Source organism: Phascolarctos cinereus, unplaced genomic scaffold (assembly GCF_003287225.1).
Source record: "Phascolarctos cinereus isolate Bilbo 61053 unplaced genomic scaffold, phaCin_HiC Scaffold_726;HRSCAF=1367, whole genome shotgun sequence".
Classification (NCBI taxonomy): Eukaryota; Metazoa; Chordata; class Mammalia; order Diprotodontia; family Phascolarctidae; genus Phascolarctos; species Phascolarctos cinereus.
In genome coordinates this window covers 283,082,526-283,103,594 of record NW_027556098.1, presented here as the reverse complement: position 1 = coordinate 283,103,594, position 21,069 = coordinate 283,082,526, and the positions used below count along the sequence as shown (strand labels likewise).

General features: G+C 42.0%; 1 protein-coding gene across 1 annotated transcript in view; it reads left to right on the top strand.

Moving 5' to 3' along the window:
- The first annotated feature begins 2,982 nt into the window (after positions 1 to 2,982).
- The window catches only part of VSTM5 (V-set and transmembrane domain containing 5), a 36,342-nt gene continuing 18,255 nt past the window's right edge, over positions 2,983 to 21,069 (top strand). Inside the window, exon 1 of the mRNA XM_021000549.2 lies at positions 2,983 to 3,324. Within this exon, the coding sequence (XP_020856208.1) occupies positions 3,237 to 3,324 (88 nt within the window). The 5' untranslated portion in view covers positions 2,983 to 3,236. The remainder of the gene's footprint in view (positions 3,325 to 21,069) is intronic.

Sequence of the window (21,069 nt, the reverse complement as noted above, 5' to 3'; positions counted from 1 at the left end):
GATTTTTTGGACCCAAACATAGGACAAAGATGAATGAGTGAAGAAAAGAGTTACAAAAAACTCTTCTAGCTTAGTCTCTTGGTAAAGGAAAAGGGATGGGGATGAAGTTAGTAACTTTTTCATTTGGTTTTGACTTTAGATACTTATATGGATCCATAATTTCATTAGTGGGGTACTACCATCCTAGTGTAGATCACAACTCCAAGCCTTCTCTTACTGAGTGATTTTTGTCCATATTTTTCCATAAATTTTCCAAAGGCTCCAACTAATATGATGTAGGCAATCCTCTCATTCTTTTCATATTTCTTGAACTCCAGGACAGGATGCAAGCAATCCGTCTATTATCATCTGTCATTCTCACCACATAACCTGAGTGTATCCTTTTCTGATCATTCATGTCACTGAGGGCTACCACCATTGCTCAGGCCTCCTTCAACCCCAGCACACTCTACTAGAGACTTTCCTCCAAGGAGACCCATTAATGACTACTTTTTTGTTTGTCTATTATTAAATTCACCTGACTATGGGGGCAGCTAGCTGGCACAGTGGATAGAGCACTAGCCCTGAAGTCAGAAGGACCTGAGTTCAAATCTGGCTTCAGACCAAACACTTGACACTTACTAGCTATGTGACTCCGAGCAAGTTCCAATTGCCTAAAAAAAAAAAATTCACCTGACTATATGATCATATAGTCCACATCTTTCTGTCTTATTCACAAGGATAGCTGTCAAATGTCTTGCTGAAATTGAGATATATCTCTGTGCATTATAACAATGCACTTTTCTGCTTCTAGCCCATTAGAATCTCTTTTGACTAGACTAGGATTGATCTCTTCCTCACTATGACAAACCCCGTGTTCCTTCCTTCCAGATGTACCAAAACACTCAGCTTACATGTCTTTGTTTCTAGTTCCCAGGTCACCAATACCAGGGCCAGAAATGACAAGAAGGAATAATTCGTTGATTCACTCATTCATCAATCATTTACTAAGCACTTTCTAGGTGCCAGGCACTGTGCTAGGCAGAGGGAATACAAAGACAAAAATGAAACTGAGTCCCTGTCCTAAATGAGCTTACATTCTATTTGGGGAGAGACAACATGAATGTGGAGAAGGAGCAATAGGAGGGATCAGAGTCCTTGTGTGGGAGCTAAGCCTTAAATAAAACTAAGGGTTCTATAAGGTAGGGTTAAAAGGGAGTATATTCCAGGCATAGGAGACAGTCTGTGCAAAGGCAAGAAGATATGAGAGAATTGTTCATAGTCATGTCTTATATTGTCTTTGTCTCCTTGCCTCTAACAAATAATTGCTGTGTGACTCTTAGCAAGTTACTGAACCTCTCAGTGCTCTACACAAATCCCTAAGACTATAAGTTGTAGAAAATAGGGTAACATACATTGGTGGAGGAAGTTTCCTCCTCTGGATTCCCCATATCAATGAAATCACAGATCTAGTCCCAATCCTTTTTATTTATTCCTATTATCTCATTGAACACTCCCAAGAACCCTATAAGAAACAGGTGTTACCTCCATTTGGAAGAAGAGGAACTTGACACACAGATGGCATACTTACCAGATTGGCAGATGATATGAAGTAAAAACGGATGGTTAATACTGTGAATAACAGACTCAGGACCCAGACAGATCTCAATAGGCTGCATCCATGGGCTAAAGATAAGATGAAATTCAATAGGGATAAATGTAAAGTCCTATAATGGGGCTTGAAAAGTTGACAGCACAAGTACCGGACCAGGGGAGACATAGCTGGACAGTGACTAAGATGAAAACAGGCTAGGGATTTTGTCAAACTGCAAGCTTGATATAAGTCAATAGTGTAACAGGGTGGCCAAAAAAATCAAATCAATCTCGGGCTGCATTATCAGAAGCTTTGCATCCAGAATACAGGAGATAATAGAGCTGGTCTAGTGAAACTACATCTTGAAAGCCTTATGATCAGCTCTGAATACCACACTTTAGGAGGGTCACTGACAACCTGGAAGATGTTCAGAGGTGGGCAACCAGAACAGTGAAAGAATTTGAAATTACGCCATAAGAAAATTCTCTTATAGAACTGGGAGATCTGTTTTCTCTAGAGAAGAGAATGATGGCTGTCTTCAAGTGTAAACTGCTCAGATTTAGACAAAAAAAGAATCTTGGAGGTTACAGAGTTCAGCCCTTCATTTTACAGATGAAGAAATAGAAGAACAGAGACATGAAATGATTTGCCCATGATCACAGTCACTAAGTGGCAGAGTTAGGATTAGAATCCAGATCCTTTCTCCAAACCCAGTACTATGGACTGTCATATGAAACAGGGATGCAATTTGTTTTATCTAGTTGAAAATGAGTGTTGTGAAATTATAAGGAACAATCTGGGTCCCAAAGAAGATACCTCCTGACACACAACTCCTTTGCAGAGGTGTGAAACTCCTCTGATGCAATTCCGTGCCCTTTCAACTATATTGAAGGGTGCTGCCTCCAAATGGTAAAGATCTCTTGTTAAATGGCCTCAGCAGAAAGAAATATCTCTGCTCTTCCTGCTGGTTCCACTCAGTTCATTCCAACATCCAGGGCACTTTCCTCACCCTGTAGCGGATCCTAAGTGCTGAGAGGGAGAGCATTCCTTTAGGGGAGATGCCTGACACTCTCTCCCTCCTAAATGTATTTCCCCGGTCTGCAAGGGCCATTAGACAGTTATGTTTTGGCTGCTTGAGAAGAAAGAACTCTTGGGGTAGTAGACTCGCCACTTTACCAGCACCCCAACATCTGGTTAAATTTTGAATCAATAGCAGTATATTGGGTGTGAACAGAAGGAAACGGTCTTTATTTGCCTCCTGAGTCTGTGTGCCTCCTTCTGCTTCTCTTGCCCCTGCCACCTCATACCTCCCTCTCTCCTTCTTTCTCTGTCCCTCCCTCCCTTTCTCTCTTTTTCTCCAAGACTCTCTCTCCTTTTCGGTTTTTTCTTTCTCAGACTCAAGAACTGGTTTAACCTGAGAGCAGCCAGCTCATTTGCATCAGACTCCCGGCCGGAGAGGCGGAGGAGGAGGTGGTGGAGGAGAGAGATAAGAAGGGGTGTGTATGTGTTGGAGGAGAGGACAGAGGAAAGGCAGAGGAGGAGGGGGACGGAGTAAAAGGAGGAGTTGGTCCTGAGGCGGCTCAGCCCCGCAGCCCAGCAGCTACAGTGTCTGCCATGCCTCCTGCCCATTAAATGCAGAACCCTTGCAGACCTGGGACTGCTCATGAGGCCACTGCAGAGCTGGAAAAGGAACGGAGGCATCACCCTGGGACTCTTTGCTGTCTGCCTGGCTGCAGCCCGCTGCCTGCAAAGTAAGCGCTTGGAACTCCCCTATGGGGCGGGAACTCTAGAGGGAAAGGAAAGGTCAGCTTCCCGGGCCAGTCCTGCATGTCGGGAGCTCGGGGCCACGCTGGGTTTTTTCTCCGTTGATAGAGGACCAACGGGGCTGAGAGGGCAGGGAAATAGTTTGTCCCGAGACCTCCCGGTGGGGTGGTGCCAGCCTGCTGCCTCGGGCTGGGCAGGAAATGCATCTTCTGGCCTGGCCCTGGCAGCGGCTTCCGTTCGGAGTCAGACGCTGACTGCGAGGACCTAATGCACTTGGCTGTTGCAGTCGGCCAGCGGCAGGGAGGAAAGCGGGCGGCCCGGAAGCCCTTGGCTTTTCGGTCATTTCAGGTTGTCTTCCCAGTGTCCATCCTTAGGAAGGAGAGAGAGACCATGGGGGTGTTCGCAGGTCCCTGCCAGAGGGCACCAACTCCTGGGCAGGACTGCACGTGGATGGTGTGTTATCAGATCAGGAAACTGGGAGCCACAGCCACTCCAGCTGGGACCACAGTCTCTTTTACAACTCCCCCCCCCACACACACCTTCTCGTGTGTAAGTGCGTGCGTGTGTGCGTGTGTGTGTGTGTGTGTGTACATAGGTGTATGCGTAGGTGTAGGAGGGATGTTTGTTTGTTTTCTCTACTTAAATTTACAAAACAAAAACAAACAAAAAACCCTGGAGAAATAAGATAGAGCTCTGGATGACCTCACCCTCTGGACTGGGTGTCCTGCTCTTCACCTGCCCCTGAGTCTAATCATGGATCATCTTCTACCACGGGAACATATATTGCTTAGCACAGTGCCTGGCACAGAGCAGGCACTTAATAAATGCTTATTAAATTGAATTAAATGTAGAGGTTGGGGGCTAAGACCTGTGATTTCATTAATATAGGGAATTCCCAGATGAGGCAATTCTCTCTAATAATGTAGGTCACCAACTTCTCTGCAATTCATGGTCTTAGAGAGCTGCCTAGAGCCATAAGAAGTTACTTCCCTTTCTCCAGGGTCACTCAGCCGATATGATTCGAGAGCAGGACTTGTCTGTCACCTTTGCTCTGAGACAGGCTCACTGTTCACTAAACCACACTGCCTTTCACTGCTATATAGTAGGTGTTTAATAAGTGTTTCTTGAATTGAATCAATGAGGGAATTCCTTCCATTCGCTGATATTTCCCTAGAAAAAGTATAGAAACAACTGGGGGATGGGGGGGGGATGCAATCAGCCCTGTGGCCTGGGAGAAGAAGGCTTTTGACATTTGGGTTTTCTTGGACAGAGTTATTCAGCTGGGCTGTCTAAATAGACCAGACTCCCTGGGTGATGGCTTCTAGATCGTTTCCTTTTTCTTGGGACTGATTCTCCCTCCTCTGGCTGCAGGAGGCTGTGATCCTTGTTGGATCAGCTCTGATTAGAGCTGGAAGGGATTTCTGAGATCATCTCCAGGAGTGGGGAACCTGCAGCCTCAAGGTCACATGTGGCCCTCTAGGTCCTCAAGTCCCCTTAAAGGGCCACACCTGAGGACCTAGAGGGCCACATATGATAGACCAATCTCTATTATTTTACAAATGAGGAAACTGAGAACAAGAGAGGTTAATAGCAACCTCTCTTGTAGCAGGTAGTAAATAAAAGAGTCTGGATTTGAATCCAGGTCCTCTGACTCCAAATCTACCATTCTTTTTACTAGACCATAACTATGTTTCTCTCCTCTGCTCACTGAAACTTGCTGTGTCAGGTGTATGCATTTATGTGTGTTTGTGTTTATATATATATATCATCAGAGGTTATCTGTCTTGCAATTCTCAAGTCACTGGGGACCAATTAAGAGCTCCCTGTGTCATCTCAGAAAGGACAATGTCCCTCAGCAAGGAGCTCAGCACATATCCCCCTCCATGGGAGGTACCTCAGTTCAGCAAATCCAGGGTTTCCCCGATCATCCTTGTTCCAAGGACAAAAGTAAAGAGGGATGGGAAGATACATTTGGCTGGCATGGAGTAGGTGAAAATTGGCAGGCATGGAGTAAGGGAAAACTGCAAGTGTGCCATGCTAGTTTTTGGTTGTTTTTTTAAAAAACCCTGGAGACACTATCAACATATCCATCTAGAGTAATGGGCAAAACTCCGGGCTTTGGTAATGCCTGAGGCAAAATTGTGAAGCCTCTCCCTTCCATGTCTCCACCAGCCCTCCCCACTTCTTTTAGGTGTTAGTTCTCATCTATCCAAATGGACTGTCAAGAGAGGATAAACTAGCAATCTCAAGAGATTCTAATTTCCTTGAGGGCAGAAACTGTTTCCTATTTGTATTTTGTGTGACTTAATTTAGTACCTGGCATAGAGAAATAAAATTTTGTTGAATGAATGATGAATTTCCATGTGAATTAATGGATTACCTACCCAATAGGTATATTTTCAGCTTTGTCTCTCCTTGTCTTATCAAAGACCTGTGGGGTTGTGGGAAAATGTTGAAATTAGAGTCAAAATGGGGAAGAGAACAATCCTTTATTAAGTACCTACTGTAGGCTACGCATTGAGCTAAGTGTTATATATATACATACACACACACACGCACACACACACACATATATGTATACACACACATATATATTATCTCATTTGATCTCAAGACCTAAATAAAGGCTGGCTTTGGCCACCTGTTAGTACCATGTTATTTGACAATAATAATAACATTTAGTAGTACTGGAGAGAGGCTTGTAGTCAGAATGACAGATTAAAATCCTACCTCTTAGAGTCCTTTTATTAAGGGGATTTGTTCTGTGAAGTTTGGATTCAGTGAAAGGGCCACACTTGAGGACCTAGAAGGAGGCTGCAGGTTCCCCACCCCTGTCTTGGACTTATCAGCTTTGTGGCCCTGGGCAAATACGTGCCTTAAGCAACTCCCTAAGGCTTACTCACTAGATAAGAGACCATTGAAACAGATTTAGGCTGACTTAAAAGAGTTTCTTCACCATTTGAGGTTGTCCAAAAGTGGAACGCCTTTCCCCTGGAGATGGTGAGTTCATTTAATTCAAGAACTATTTATTAATCATCCATTAGGTACTAGGCACTAACCTTGGTGCTAGAAATACTAAGACAAAATCCAGAACAGTCCCTGTTCTCAAAAAGCTTATGTTCCATTGGGTTGCTCTTCATATGAACAGTGACTTGTGTTTTGACATGGCTTTGTTTTGGAGAGAGTTCCCCCCTACTGCCTAGAGTTCCCCACTCTGGCAGAATTGATGAAATCACAGATGCCATTGGATCATTTTTGAACTCCAAAACTACCCAGTGAGATGAGTACTACCATATTAGCTCTATTTTGCACTGGGGAACACTGAGGCTCAGGAATTTTAAGTGACTTGTCCACAGTCTTATAATTAGTAAGTGTCAGAAGACGATGCTGGATTCTAACCTGCTTCCTGACTCCAAGTCCAGCATTTTATTCTCAGTACCGCACTGTCTTAATTCACCTTTCTAAGACTCAGTTTCTTCCTCTGTAAAATGGAAGTAGTGATAAGGGTTATTGAAAGTCAGTCTGTCACTGTGATTCTCCACTGGGCTTGGAATCAGGAATACCTGGGTTAACACCAAACCTCTTACATTTCTTACTGTCTCTGGGATCAGGAGTGAACCAATTAATGTCTGAGCCTCAGTTTCCTCATTTGTAAAACAGGAATAATAATAGCTGAATACTTATCTGCTTCAGAAGGTTGTTGTGAAGTTCAAATGGGAGAATATCTGTAAAGATCTGCCAACTTTAAAGCACTATATAAACGCCAGCTATTATTGTTGTGAGGATCAAATAACCCAATACACACAAAAGTGCTCGCTAAATTGTAAAGCGCTAAACATAAGGAAGGCACAGTGACTAAGGGCAAAAGAATTTTAGGCATCAATGAACTGGTGGGGGAAGTACCTTTGGAGAATGCATTCTGATTCCTTTTTTTGATTCTCAAAAGTAATTAACACCAGTCTAACTAATAGCTGGTGTTCCTCTTATTTTTTTAAAAATGATGACAGACAGGAATAGAGTTTAATGGTCAATTTGGGAAGGGTGGGCTCTGTTGATAGCAGGCTTGCTCCAACCCTACTTTAGTTCCCCAAAGGCAAATGCCCTATGATTCAGTGAGAGATGGCTTTCTGGTTCAGATTGCATCCTGAGCTGTAGCCTGGGAAAGCAGAAACCTAAAGTCAAGGCCACCAAGTGAGTCACAGCCCAAACCCAGGAGAGCGGAGCAGAGCAGAGGCTGGACCTGGACCTGGGCCTGGACCTTAAGGGACAGACTGAGTTGCTGCAGCAATTGAGACCATTTTTGGAGGTCAGCTGGAGAAAGATAACCCAGAGGAGCACAAAGCTTCTCAGGAACCTCTCAGAGAATACCTAGATTATAATGACAGCAGCTGGATTCCCTAGCCACCCCACTGCCCACTTCCCATTAGCTACCCACGTTGGGGTTATTCCTAGAACTACCTTCCCCATCTGCCAGGGGACCAAAGCCACCTCAAAGTAATGAGAGTATTGGAAATGAGAGTATTGCAAACCAGGGTCCTGGAGTTGAATTTGGCTTAGATAGTACATGCCCTTTCCTGAATATTGAGATTTTGCCCCTCCCCACTTATATGGAGCCCTGGGCCTTTGGCTTCACCCAGGAAGCTGAGAGAGCAAGGCCAGGTGGGGCATAGGAAGGGTGTGCTGGAGCCGGCTCAAGCAGATTGTTAAATTTTCACTGTGAGCGTTTACACCTCAAAAGGACAAGCTACAATAATCAGGGCTTGATTTGTTGTTTTGTTGATTGTCTAGACTTTAAAAAGTGATGGAGAAATGTCCATAATACAGATTACACTTAAAAGTTCATCCTTTCTGGAGAGCCAGCTGTTAAACATTTCAGCACACAGCAAAGGCCATTCTAGTTTCTTCCTCTGTATGAATGAGTGAATTGGACTTCCAGCTCTGAAATTTTATGAGCCTAGGAACTCCTCTCTATCAGGCAAGAAGACTATTAGCCACAAAGATAGATGTTCCTTTCCCCTAATGGCTCTCTATGCTAAAGTATCCCCTTGCTGGTAAGAAATATAGGTAAGTGGAGTGATCTAAAGGGCCCTAGAAAGGCCTTCGCACTGCCTGGAATTCAACCAAGTAGAAGTGTACTTATGTTAACATGCACACACCCATGGGAGGGTTAAGGAGGAAGCTGTCAATCATTTACACTTTGGTATAAATTTATTTAATGGAATTGCTTTCCTAATGTGTCTGAATGGAGGATTTTGATTAAGGAATCAGAAAAGAAGAGAAAGAATGCTAGGTCAGTTTAGAGCATGGGGTCCTGGAAGGGAAGAGGCAAGCCAGTTTCTGTAATATTAGCACCTGAGTCTTCTTGATTTGCAACCCCATCGAGGAAAACATGGAGCAGACATCTTCCTGTCTAGTTCCGCCATGATCAGATCCACTACTTTATTAATAATCCACTTGAAATAATTCCCCTCTTGCCTTCTCTGTATTTAATCCGCCCAGACAGCAGAGTCCCTGGTGACAAATACAGAAATTTGGGGGACTCTCTTCAGAGATAGCCCAAAATTAGCCACCCAAAAGGGGGTGGGGTGGTAGGCTAGCTGATTTCTAAGGAGGGAGGGGAATAGAGTATAGGACTTAAAATCAAGAAGATCGGAATTCAAATCTTGCTTTCAATCTGTATTAGCTGTGTTACCCTGAGTAAGTCATTTACCATCTCTGTGTCTCAGTTTCCTCATCTGTAAAATGGGGATTATAATAGCTCTTACCTCACAGGATTGTTGTGAGGATCAAATGAGTTGTCATATGAAAAGTGATTTGCAAGCCTTAAAGCACTATATAATGCTAGTCATTATTATCAAGGTCTCTTCCAACCCTACATCTCATGATCCCACGCCACAAGGCTGCTTTGGCCCATGTGCAGACACATCACACACCGTACTACTCCATTGCAGTGTACAACCTCTGACTTGCTCTGAGGCTGTCATTGTGATTCTGCTCAGCAGCCATGCTTGAAGACCTCCCCTTGTCCCCTGCACAATCCTCAAGACAGCTCCACCCTCCCTTCCATTTTCCTTCTCCCTTTCCCAGGAAAATGGGCTTGGGTTGTGGGAGAGTATTTCTCCCTGACAGTAACAGAAGTGGGCGGTGTTGGCGGGCTCAAAGATGGAAAGAAAATTCATTTCTTCCCTCAGTCTGATTTGCAAGAGTAGGTGGAAGGAAAAACCATGACAAGTTATTGCCATCTATTTTCCACTGAACTGCACTTTCATCCATATGTGTACCAAAAAAAAAGCCGCATGAAATAGTGGAAAGAATACTGGATTTGGCCTCAGAAAAATCTCTAAGTCCCCTTCACCTCTAAAATCCTCTAGTCATAAGTATCGTGCATATCTTTCTGAAACATGGCTATCATACTGCTGACCATGACCTTGATTTGGAGCCAAAGCTTTGGGTCCTAAAAACCCTTGTAAATTCCTTGACTCTAATGGAATCTTCTAATGGTGTCATTGGAAATCATTTGGTCTTTTATAAAGTACTACATTTCCAGGGTCATCTTTGCACGTAAAACCTTTCCTGACTCAAACTTCCTTTATATACTTTGGAGTACTTTTTACTTGTCTAACTTCACAGCTAGAAAATGTTCAAACTTCAGTGTCTGATACTAATTACATCCCAGTAAAGAGGATAGAGTGTAAATATCAAACTCCCTTACAAGCATACAAGTTCACAAGGCTCATATAAGGTTAGGGAAAAACAAATAGGATTCATTTCTCATCCCACAAAATATAATACTCTACCCTCCCCTACCACCTGCCAAAAAGCAGCCCTCTTCCAGGGACCTATATGGGCTAAGCCATTTAAAGTACTTCACTGGATGTGGGTAACAAGGGATTGATCCTCTACATTAGTATTCCCTTTTGCCACATCTGAGGCTATGTACATAGGATTGTTACGTGGTTTTTCTTTTTATGAAGTTCTTGCCCCTAGCTACTCTTAGAAGATGACCCTGTCCAGTGTGTTGTTCTGGTAAATGTTTAACAACTGGCTCTCCAAAAAAAAAAAAGCCAGGACTTTTAAGTTGAATCTACATCATTCACTTTTTCTCCATCACTTCTCAATCACAATCAACAAAATAATAAATCAAGCCCTGATTTGTAGAGTTTGCCAATTTCCAAGGTGTAAATGCTCACACGCTGAAATTTTAACAACTGGCTCTAGCCTGTTACGGCTACCTCTGACTCTGTCCCAGGTCTTTTTTTTACTATCCTGCTGTGTTTCTGCTTTTTTGTTGCTTGCCTCCCTACAGTTCTCAACCTTTAGCAGACAATGGTTATTCCTGGGGAATGAGTTCTCCAGCATCTCTGCTAGGGTGTGTTCTAGCTCAAAACTCTTCACTGTGGTTCCCATGGACCCTGGTTTATTGAGGTCTCCTAGGCATCTAGTGGAACTTTCTCACCTTGGCTTATGATGACATATCACAGTTTGCACCCTCTTTTCCCCACTTGCTTCAAGTCAGCATTTTCTACAGGTCTAGAGCCTCATCAGTATGTCCCGACTGTAGTGATAAGGCCAAATTATCCCTCAGTTCCCTAGGACATTGGGGTGGAGTTATTCAAAACACCTGAGCCGTTCCTGAAATAGAAAGAGCAAGCACATGCTCCAACCCTAGCATTGCTGTGTACCTGTAGGGAGAGAGTTTTAATCCCCATTCTGCATGAGATGTGGCAACTTATACAGTGGGGGGGGTAGAGAAGAAAGAGGGAGAATTCATTGTTTATTCATTTTCCGCTGTGAGGCTTCTCCTCAACAAATGGAAATATTGTAGAGTAAGAAGGCACTGGGCAACTAGGTGGTGCAGTAGATAGAGTGCCAGGCTTGAAATTGGGAAGATTCATCTTCATGAGTTCAAATCCAGCCTCACACACTTACTAACTGTGTCACCCTGGGCAAGTCACTTAACCCTGTTTGTCTCAATTCCTTATCTGTAAAATGAGCTAGAGAAAAAAAACAGTATCTTTGCCAAGAAAACCCCAAATGGGGTCATGAAGAGTTGGACATGACTGAAGCCACTGAACAACAACAAAGAAGGCATCCCTGCATTGGCATTCAGAAGACCTGGGTGGCAGAGCCTTAGATAAATCCCCTTTCTAGAATTCCATTTACTTCTCTATAAAATGAGGGGGTTGAACTTTGTGCTTTCTAAGGTCCCTTTTGTCTCTTAAGTCTCGCAATCTTTTCATTCATGTTCCCCAAGTTTGGTAGGGGAAACAAAGTTTCCTTGCTTCCAACTGTCTTGTTGACACCATCACTTCTACTTTCTAGTCTATAGCTTCATCTAAACATGATGACCAGATTGACCAATTTTTAGTCAAACTAGGTTCTTTTTTTCAGCAGTTTCACTTGTTTTTGTGGAGTCAGATTAGCTGGCAGAGAGATTAAGGTCATCGCTGCTTTGAAAGTATTGGAGATTAGGGGTGGAAGATTTTAGATAATTTGTTTTATACTCACAGTGTCTGCTAAGTAAGAGTATCAGACTTGAACTGAATGAGTGGAAATTTTATTATTTGAGAATCTTACTATAGAAATTTAGAAGAAACTTGTCCTCCCTGTCACCTCCAGAATCAAATATAAAATCTTCTATTTGGCGTTCTTAGCCCTTAATTACCTAGCCTTCCTCCCCTACATTTCCAGTCTTTTCACACCTTACACTCTCCTTCCCTTCCACATATTCTTTGCTCCAGTGACACTGGACTCTTCACTGTACCTTGAACAAGATACTCCATCTCTCTGCTCTAGACATTTTCACTGTCTCCTATGCCTGGAATGTTCTTCCTTCTCATCTCTGCCTCCTGGCTTCCCTGCTAAAGTCCCAGCTAAAGTCACACCTTCTACAGGAAGCCTTTCCCAATCCACTTCATTCTAGTACCTTCATTCTGTAGATTATTTCTTATTTATTCTGTGTATAGATTATTTACATGTTGTCTCCCCCATTAGCCTGTGAGTTCCTCAGGGACACGAACTGTCTTTTGCCTTTCTTTATCTCCCCAGAGCTAAGCATAGCGCCTGATACATAGTAAGCATTTAAAAAATGTTTATTGATTGACTGAGTTATAGAGGTAACACTTTCTGGTTGTAGACCTGTAGCCAGTCATGTCACCACTCTGTGCCTTAGTTTACCTATTTTTAGAATAGGAATAATAACTCCTATTTATGGGGAGATTGAGGCTGGAATAGGTGGTAGGTTTAGAAATCTTTGCATGGAACCATACATAGATCTGTCTATGCAGAAAATTGTTCACAATCTTCTTCTGACACACTCCCAGTTATAGCTGAAATAAGAAATAAATGACTTTTATTATTTGAAGAATGGGGAGTTGAGGAAGGGGCAAGAAATTGGTGTTGCTTTGATCTCTACCACTGAAAATCTGCATGCTGAAACTGACCTACTTCTAAGTTGGGATTTTAATGAAGTTATCGCCTTTTTCTGCCTTGAGAAACCAAGGGAAAAAGAAACAGTCTCAGAATTTGATGCAATGACTACTATGTTTCTGAATTCTGTGTTTCATATTCTCTGAATGTAACAACACATTCTTCTCTGTAGTGCCTTCATACTTCTCTTCAGTTCTTCCTGAGTAAGATTTTGAATGTAGTTAGTCCTTCTCATACCTTCTCCCACAGGAGACAAAGTTCACCACAAATTCTCAGTGGAGCTCCTCCAGAGTTCCTCCATCCTGCGAGATGGGAAGCTACCCTTACCTGAGTGCCCTCATCATGGGGTCTCCATTTAGGAGAGCGTTAGTTTGACCTTAGTCTACGGCCATCTAAAACTGAACCTGACTATCTGGAAGGTTACAGTGCTGCTGTATATCTGCATGGGTTGTTGGGTTTTTTTAGAATCCCATGTGTAGAACTTTGCACCGGTATGATCCTCTATGCCGGTTCCTCACTTGATGGCTACGTTGGGGTGGGATCTTGAGACGCTTTGATTCAAGAGACCCTTCAGAGTCCCCCACATTCGTAAATTTCAATCAATAGATGTTTGGCTTCTAATAAGTGCTTATTAATATTATATACATATATATGTGCATATATATAAACTTAAGTAATTAGACACACATATATGTGTGTGTATATATGTATATATACACATACACATACATACATATGTAAACTCAAATTACCATGCATACATTTTTCCCCCTTTTCTCCAACCACATAGCTCTACCCTGGTTCAGGCCCTCATCAACTCACATGAACTACTAAAACAGCCTGCTGGTTGGTCTCTCTCTCCCAAGTCTTTTCCCACTCCAATCCATCCTCTTCTCAGGTGTCAAAGTGATCTTCCTAAAGTACAAATCTGATCATGTCACTCTCCTATTCAATAAACTCTAGTGGTTCCATGCACATACATAACATATACATACACACACATACACATATACATATATAAACAAGTCTGTCCAAATATAGACTTGTAAAAAAACACAAATATAGACATAATTTTTATATGATATATAGCACATATTATAGGATATCTATGTCTATCTACATATGTGCATATACACACACATATAGATGATAGATAGACATAGAGAGATATTAGAATGAAAGTAATTTTAGAAGGAATGCACTAGCAGTGGGAGGGATCAGAAAAGGCTTCTTGCAGAGAATGGGATTTGAACTGAGTCTTCAAGGAAGCCAGAAGGCAGAGGTGAGGAGGAAGAACATTCCAGGAATGGACTACAGGTAGTGCCAATGCACATGGTCAGGATCACTGAGTGCCTCGTAGGAGGAACAAGGAAGCCAGTATAGCTGGATCATAGAGTCCATGGAGGGGATCAAAGTGTAGAAAGACTGGAAAAGTAGGAAGGAGCCAAATCTTGAAGGGCTTCAAATATGAAAGAGAACATCTTATATTGATCCTGGAAGTAATAGGGACTCTCCAGAGTTTATTGAATGGGGTGGGGTGGGGTTGTTACTTGCTCAGACTTATACTTATACTCTAGCTAGCTAGAGAAGATCCAGGAGAGAAAAGTGTCACAAAAACCTAGAGAAAAGAGAATACCCAGGAGACAGTGATTGACAGTACTGAAGGCTGCAGAGAGCCCAAGAAGATGAAGATTGAGAAAAGACCATTAGATTTGGCAATCAATAGGTCATTAGTAGCTTTGCAGAGAGCAGTTTCACTTGATGAAGTTGGAAACCAAATTGAAGAGAATTAAGAAGAGAGTGAGAGAAGAGGGAGTACTGTGGTTCTAAAAGCATACTTCATCGACTTCACAATTTTGCCAAGGGATGGCCATGTCTAAATCTACATTATTAACTCCATTTGGGCAAGGACTATGACTTATCTAAACTGTGCATGCCCAGTATTTGCCACATACACACATATTAGGCACTGTTTGTCATTGAATGAATAAATTAATTAACTAATACTTCCCTGTTCTCTCTTCTACTAGTCCCCTTATCTGAGTACACCACTGTCCCCAGTGAAGGATGAAAGTCTTTTGTCACTAAATTAGGTCGCATTGAGCAGGTGAAATAAACAAGAAAAGTAGCACTTCTACTATACCCATCTTAATTGGATAAATTCTCAGGATTTCCCAGGGATCCAGTTCCTGCCTTCGGTCTCACCTTTTCACTTACCCTCCTGCCTTCCTTCCCACCCCTGACCACACACTGTAAACAAACAGAGTAGAGGAAACTTTGTATGCACCACATGCAGAACCCACACCCTCTTTTCCCAGGAGCCCAGAGCCCAGGAAACAATGCACCCAGATACCATCAAGTTGAACAGTTTGGCAATCCCCGTGAATGTTTTGAATCACCCTTGTAAAATTAGACCTGCACCATCTCTCTAACAACCACTGGGCTCAGTTTTCCATTAAAGTATTTGAAAAGTATGTTTTTGAAAAATGATACCTACCTCATCTTAATTCATCTGTTGATAAGCATTTCATGGAGAATCCTGGCTGGGGATTTCTGAGAGGGTTATTGTTCTTTTCATGCCATTACATTTCTAAGTTACCTGAGGGTAAGTTCCTTGTTTTTTACTTTCTTTGTGTCCCTAGCACTGAGTAGGCACATAGTAGGTGCTTAATAAATACTTTTTGACTGACTGACACTCATTTAGTTACTATTGTGAGACAATTTATGTGGTTGTCACTGGATTTATTTTTTTCTGGAAAAAAAATAGTAATAGGATTCTCATCAGTGCAACTAATGGTGTAGTAGGAAAAGTGATTTACTTGGAGTCAACAACCAACAACAAGCATTTATTAAATTCCTACTATGTGCCAGAAACTATGCTAGGTGCTAGGGCTACAAAGGAAAAAATTATATTGTTTCTGCCTTTAAAAAGCTTACATTCTATCAGGAAACAAATGTATGCATGTGTGTATACATTAACTATCTTGTATTACATATATGTATGTAATATATTACAATTTCATGTGTGTATATACACACCAATTACCTTTTATAACATATATTATACATAACATGCATAGTATATGGTATATATGTGTGTTATACAAGATAACTGGTGTGTATGTATATACATCAAATTATACTATATATGTATGTATGTATATATACAGATTACCTTGTACAACATATATATATCATACATATATTTGTATATATGTACACACATACAACATGTATTGTACACATGCACAATTATATTGTGTGATATGTGTTTATGTGTTAGATTATACACATTATAACATATATGTTATACAAGGTGATTGATCCATATATACACACACCCCATATTATAGCTTATATTTATTATTTCTGCCTTTTTAGATTTGTTTGCAATATGTCAGTGCTAATTTTTCTAAAAGTTTCATGTGATGTTAACAAATATGAATACTCCTTTGCAGTCCCATTTAGAAGACACAATAAATCTTTGAGCTCTGGTTTCTCCAGCACTTTGTTCAATTCTGTTTTCCCTTTTGTTTATCTCCTTGTTAGAATTATCCAAAACTGGGAGAGGAACATTGAAATCTCTTGTCATTATTTTTGTTACTGTCTATATATTCTTATACCTCATTAGGCAAGAGTTAATAAGCATTTATTAAGCATCTGTTATGCGCCAGGAACTGTTCCAAATGCTGGGGATACAAATGATTGGTTGTTTCCTTTGTTCTCAAAAAGGACCAAAATGACATCACTGTATTAAGTCAAGGTGCAGTGTGTCCCACGATGGCAGATCAGACCAATATGAGCTCAGAATGCTCTACCACAGGTTGCACACAAATAGTCCATGTGGATATCTGGGGTAGATTCTCTAAGTTTGCATGTCTCACGTTTCTTTTGAGTCACTTCAATTCTGCTTTGCTCACAGAGCACAGCACCTTCTCTGATGAAGGCACACCATGCTGGGAAGTCCTGTGTCAATATCTCCCATGTCATGCAATCAATTCCAAAGTTCTTCAGAGCAATTTTGAGAGTGTCCTTGTATTACTTTTTCTGACTTCCATGTGAGCACTTTCCTTGTGTGAGTTCTCTGTAAAATAGTCTTTTAGGTGAGGGTACATTTGGCATTCTGATAACGTGGCCAACCCATAGGAGTTGCATTCTCTGCAGTAAAGTTTGATTGCTTGGCAGTTTAGGTTGAGAAAAGATCTCAGTCTCTGGTATCTTATCCTGCCAAGTGATCTTCAGAATCTTCCTAAGACAATTCAAATGGAAGCGATTCAGATTCCTGGTATGGTGCTGGCAGACTGTCCAGGTTTCACAGTTATACAACAATGAGGTCAGCACAATGGCTCTGCAGACCTTCAGTTTGGTAGTCAGTCATTAATACCTCTTCTCTCCCACACTTTCCTTCAGAGCCTCCCAAACATAGAGCTAGCTCTGGCGATGTGTGCATCAATCTCATTATCGACGTGTACATTGCTGGAAACTACACTGCCAAGATAAATGAACCTATCCACAGTATTCAAAACTTCCCTGGTAGCTATAACCGTTGGTTCCATGTATGGCTGGTGTGGTGCTGGTTGATGGAGTACCTGTGTTTTCTTGGAGTTAATAGTTAGGCCAAAATTATCACAAGCAGTAGACAATCAATTCATATTCTGTTGCATCTCAGCTTCAGAGGCTGCATTGAGTGCACAATCATCTGCAAACAAAAAATCATTCACCAACAATCACTCTACTTTAGTCTTGGCTTGTAGCTTTTTCAAGTTGAAGAATTTACCATCAGTGCTGACCTTGATGCTGTGTTCATCCTCACGGAAGGCATTTGACAACGTGGCTAAAAAAATCATACTAAAAAGCTTGGGAGCAAGCACACAGCCTTGTTTTACTCCACTAGTGACTGGGAAAGCACAAGAGCAGCATCCATTATCCAGAATCCGTGCAAGCATGCCATCATGAAAATGACACACAATACTGAGGAACCTCTCAGGGCAACCAGATTTTGACATAATTTTCTATAAGTTCTCATGACTGACAGTATCAGAGGCTTTGGTCAGGTTGACAAATATTGTGTCCAGACCTCTTCTGCTCCTGGCATTTCTCTTAGAGTTGCGGGACAGCAAACACCATATTATGGTTCCTTGGCTCTTTCTGAAGCCACACTGGTTCTCAGGTAGATGATCATCTTCTAGATGAAGGATCAGCCTATTAAGGAGAACTCTAGCAAGAATCTTGCCAGCAATGACTAAGAGAAAGACCCTGCTGTGATTGTTACAGGACAACAATGACTAAGAGAAAGACCCTGCTGTGATTGTTACAGGACAATCTATTTCCTTTACATTTATAGAGATGGATAATGGAGGTGTCCTTGACCTCCTGGGAGATAACCTCCTCTTGCCAAATAACCCAGAAAATTTCAGTCAGTTCTAGTATGAGCAATGGATCCCCCCCACACATCACTTATAAATCTCATCTGGAATAGAATCAGCACCAGGTGCTTTGCCATAGGAGAGGAGACTAATGGTATTCAAAACCTCTTCTTCGGTTGGAAATTTGTCTAGAATGGGATTGACTTCAACCTGAGGTAAACAGTCAATGGCTTCATCATTGACTGATGATGGTCTATTGGGAACACTATGGAAATGTTCAGCCCATCTCTCCAGGATCATGTCCTTATCACTAATCAATGTGTCTCCATAAGCACTGAGTAGTTGAGGTGCACCATATAGCTTTGGCCCATAAATAGTCTTCAGGACATGATAAAAGTGCTCTGGATTGTTACTATCAGCATAAAACTGAATTTCTTCTGCCTTCTTACTGAGCCAAGAATCCTGCATTTCTCTAAGCTTCACTTGTACTTTACTTTTGATGGAGTCAAATGCTGCCTTCTTAGAGGTGGATGAATTATTCTGCTGGTAAATCCTATGGAGTTCTCATTTTTTCATTTAAGAGCTTCTGAGTTTCCCCATCATTTTCATCAAATCAGTCTTGATATTTGCAAGTGTTCTGACCCAGATGAGTAAATGCAGTGCTATACACCAAATCTCTGAAAGCTGCCTACCCCTCTTCTGCCGCACTGTTGACAGTTTATGTTGGTTCAACTTTCCCTCTAAGTTAGCAACAAACTGTTCCCATTCTGAGAAGTGCTCTAATCTCTTGACATTAAGTCTTCAGATAGTCATTTTGCCTTGGGGTTATTTTTTGTGTTGTTGAATGCTAATATTTAGCTTGGAGAGGATAAGTCTATGATCTGTCAACACTCTGCTCTACACATTGCTATCCTCCCCCTCACATCCTGTCTGTCTCTTCTTACAATTACACAGTCTATTAAATGTCAGTGTTTGCTGTGAAGGTGCATCCATGAAGTTTTACTGCACTTAGGTAAATGGAAGACAGTGTTGGTGATGAGAAGGCCATGAGATGCACAAATCTTCAGTAGTAAGTGACTATTGCTGTTGCTGTTTCCAACTCCATTCCTCCCACATCTGGTAGTCTGAGCCTACTCTAGCATTAAAGTCACCCAGAATTATAAGCTTGTCCTGTTTTGGCACATTGGTGATAAGGATCTCTAGGTCTTCATAAAATTTTTTTTTAACCTCATCAGGGTTCATCATGGTGGGGGCATAGGCACTGATGACGGTGGCATGGTGTTTTCCTGCAAGTGACAATTGCATTGAAATGAGCCTGTCATTGATTCCTTTTGGAAGGCATACAAGCTTGTTGACTACATTAGTTTTGATTGCAAAACCTACACCAGCTTCATGGTAATCTCTTCACTGCAGCCACTCCAGGAAAATATGTATGCAGCTCTGACCTCGGTAAGCTGGCCTTCATTTGCCAGCCTTGTTTCACTCAGGGCTGCTATTTGGATGCAATGCCTGTTGAGTTTTCTTGCAACAAGAGCTATTTGTTTTTCACATCTACCGGATTTTATGTCATCTATAAGTGTACACACATTCCATGTCCTGATGGTGAGTGGAATCATCTTTGCAGAAGTTTTCATACATTTTTTGGTGTGTGTTTCAACCACCTGCCATGGTAACAGGTCAGGGTTGAGTAAGCAGACAATTTTTAGGGCACCTTTTCTAGCCGCTTCTTCACACCAGAAGGTGAGCAGTGTGGTCCTTAAAAAGCTGTTCAGACCCCTAGGGACTGCCAAATCCCACTGCTGCTTCCAGTGCCAAGATGACCCTATGGCCTAGGCTGCCTGTGTGCAGGGTTGTGACTACAGCTCCCACTGTATCTGTACCTGCTGCTTAGTCACTTGCCTGTCACCACAGGACTCGGAGATAGGTAAAAATAGTAAAATGGTATGGGTGGTGTCTTTTGATTCATTCATGAATTGAATTTCAGTGAGGCAGAATTACACAAAGTTGTTGGCCTCACTTTCTCTTCTAGAGTTATCACAGTTCAGCGGCAAGACAGAGTCAAGATGATTAGTGATGGCTCAAGATACAGTGGGTGACCTTGGTGTCTTCAATGTCTAACCAAGTTCTAAGCACTCACAGTGCCTGCTTTAGCTGCCTTCAGAGCCATTGGAACAAATCGTGCTTATCCTCCCGTCTTCACAAGTTTTGGAGTAAACACTCCCCTAACTTACTAACGGGTTTGAGACCTTCAGGTTAACCTCAACTTAGTTTAGCCTGTCTGTCAAAATGATTTACCAGGGTATGACCACTGGGCATGCTACAGCTTCTTGGAACCAGAGGTGAGAGTTGTTGTTATTGGTTTTTTGTCCTTAGTTCTCAAAGAGGACCCATGACATCGGAAAAGTGATGTCTTGACTTGTAAGTGAACTGGATTTAAGTAAGGCAGGACTGTCCAACGTCACCAGCCTCACTCTCTCCTCTAAAACCATCTGGGTCCAGTGGCAAAGTATAGATCAGGACAACTGGGTATGGCCCCAGGTGCAGTGGAGACCTTGGCCTTTTTAAGCTAAGTTTTTTCCCAGGTTCAGTTTGTCTGAGGCAATGCCGATTCACTGATTAAGGCTAAGTAAGAAGTGAGGCAATAAAAAAAAATGGAAAAAATTAAAAGGCCTCTTTTACCTATTCAAAAAAAAATTCAATTTGGGAGGGGAAGACCCTCAATGTTTCTGGCCAGAAAAACAATTGCCATTTACACTAACTCTGAGCCATCAAAACCCAAACAATGAACCTGTGAGAGAAAGGTGGATCATGTAGACACCAAAGGTGGAAAGCAGCCCTGAAATGAGCTCAGTAGGCTTCACACCAGAGGTACTAGTGTTCCCTGGACACATCCTACACCCCAAGAAGAAACCTTCCCCTGGTCACCTTCCTCTAACA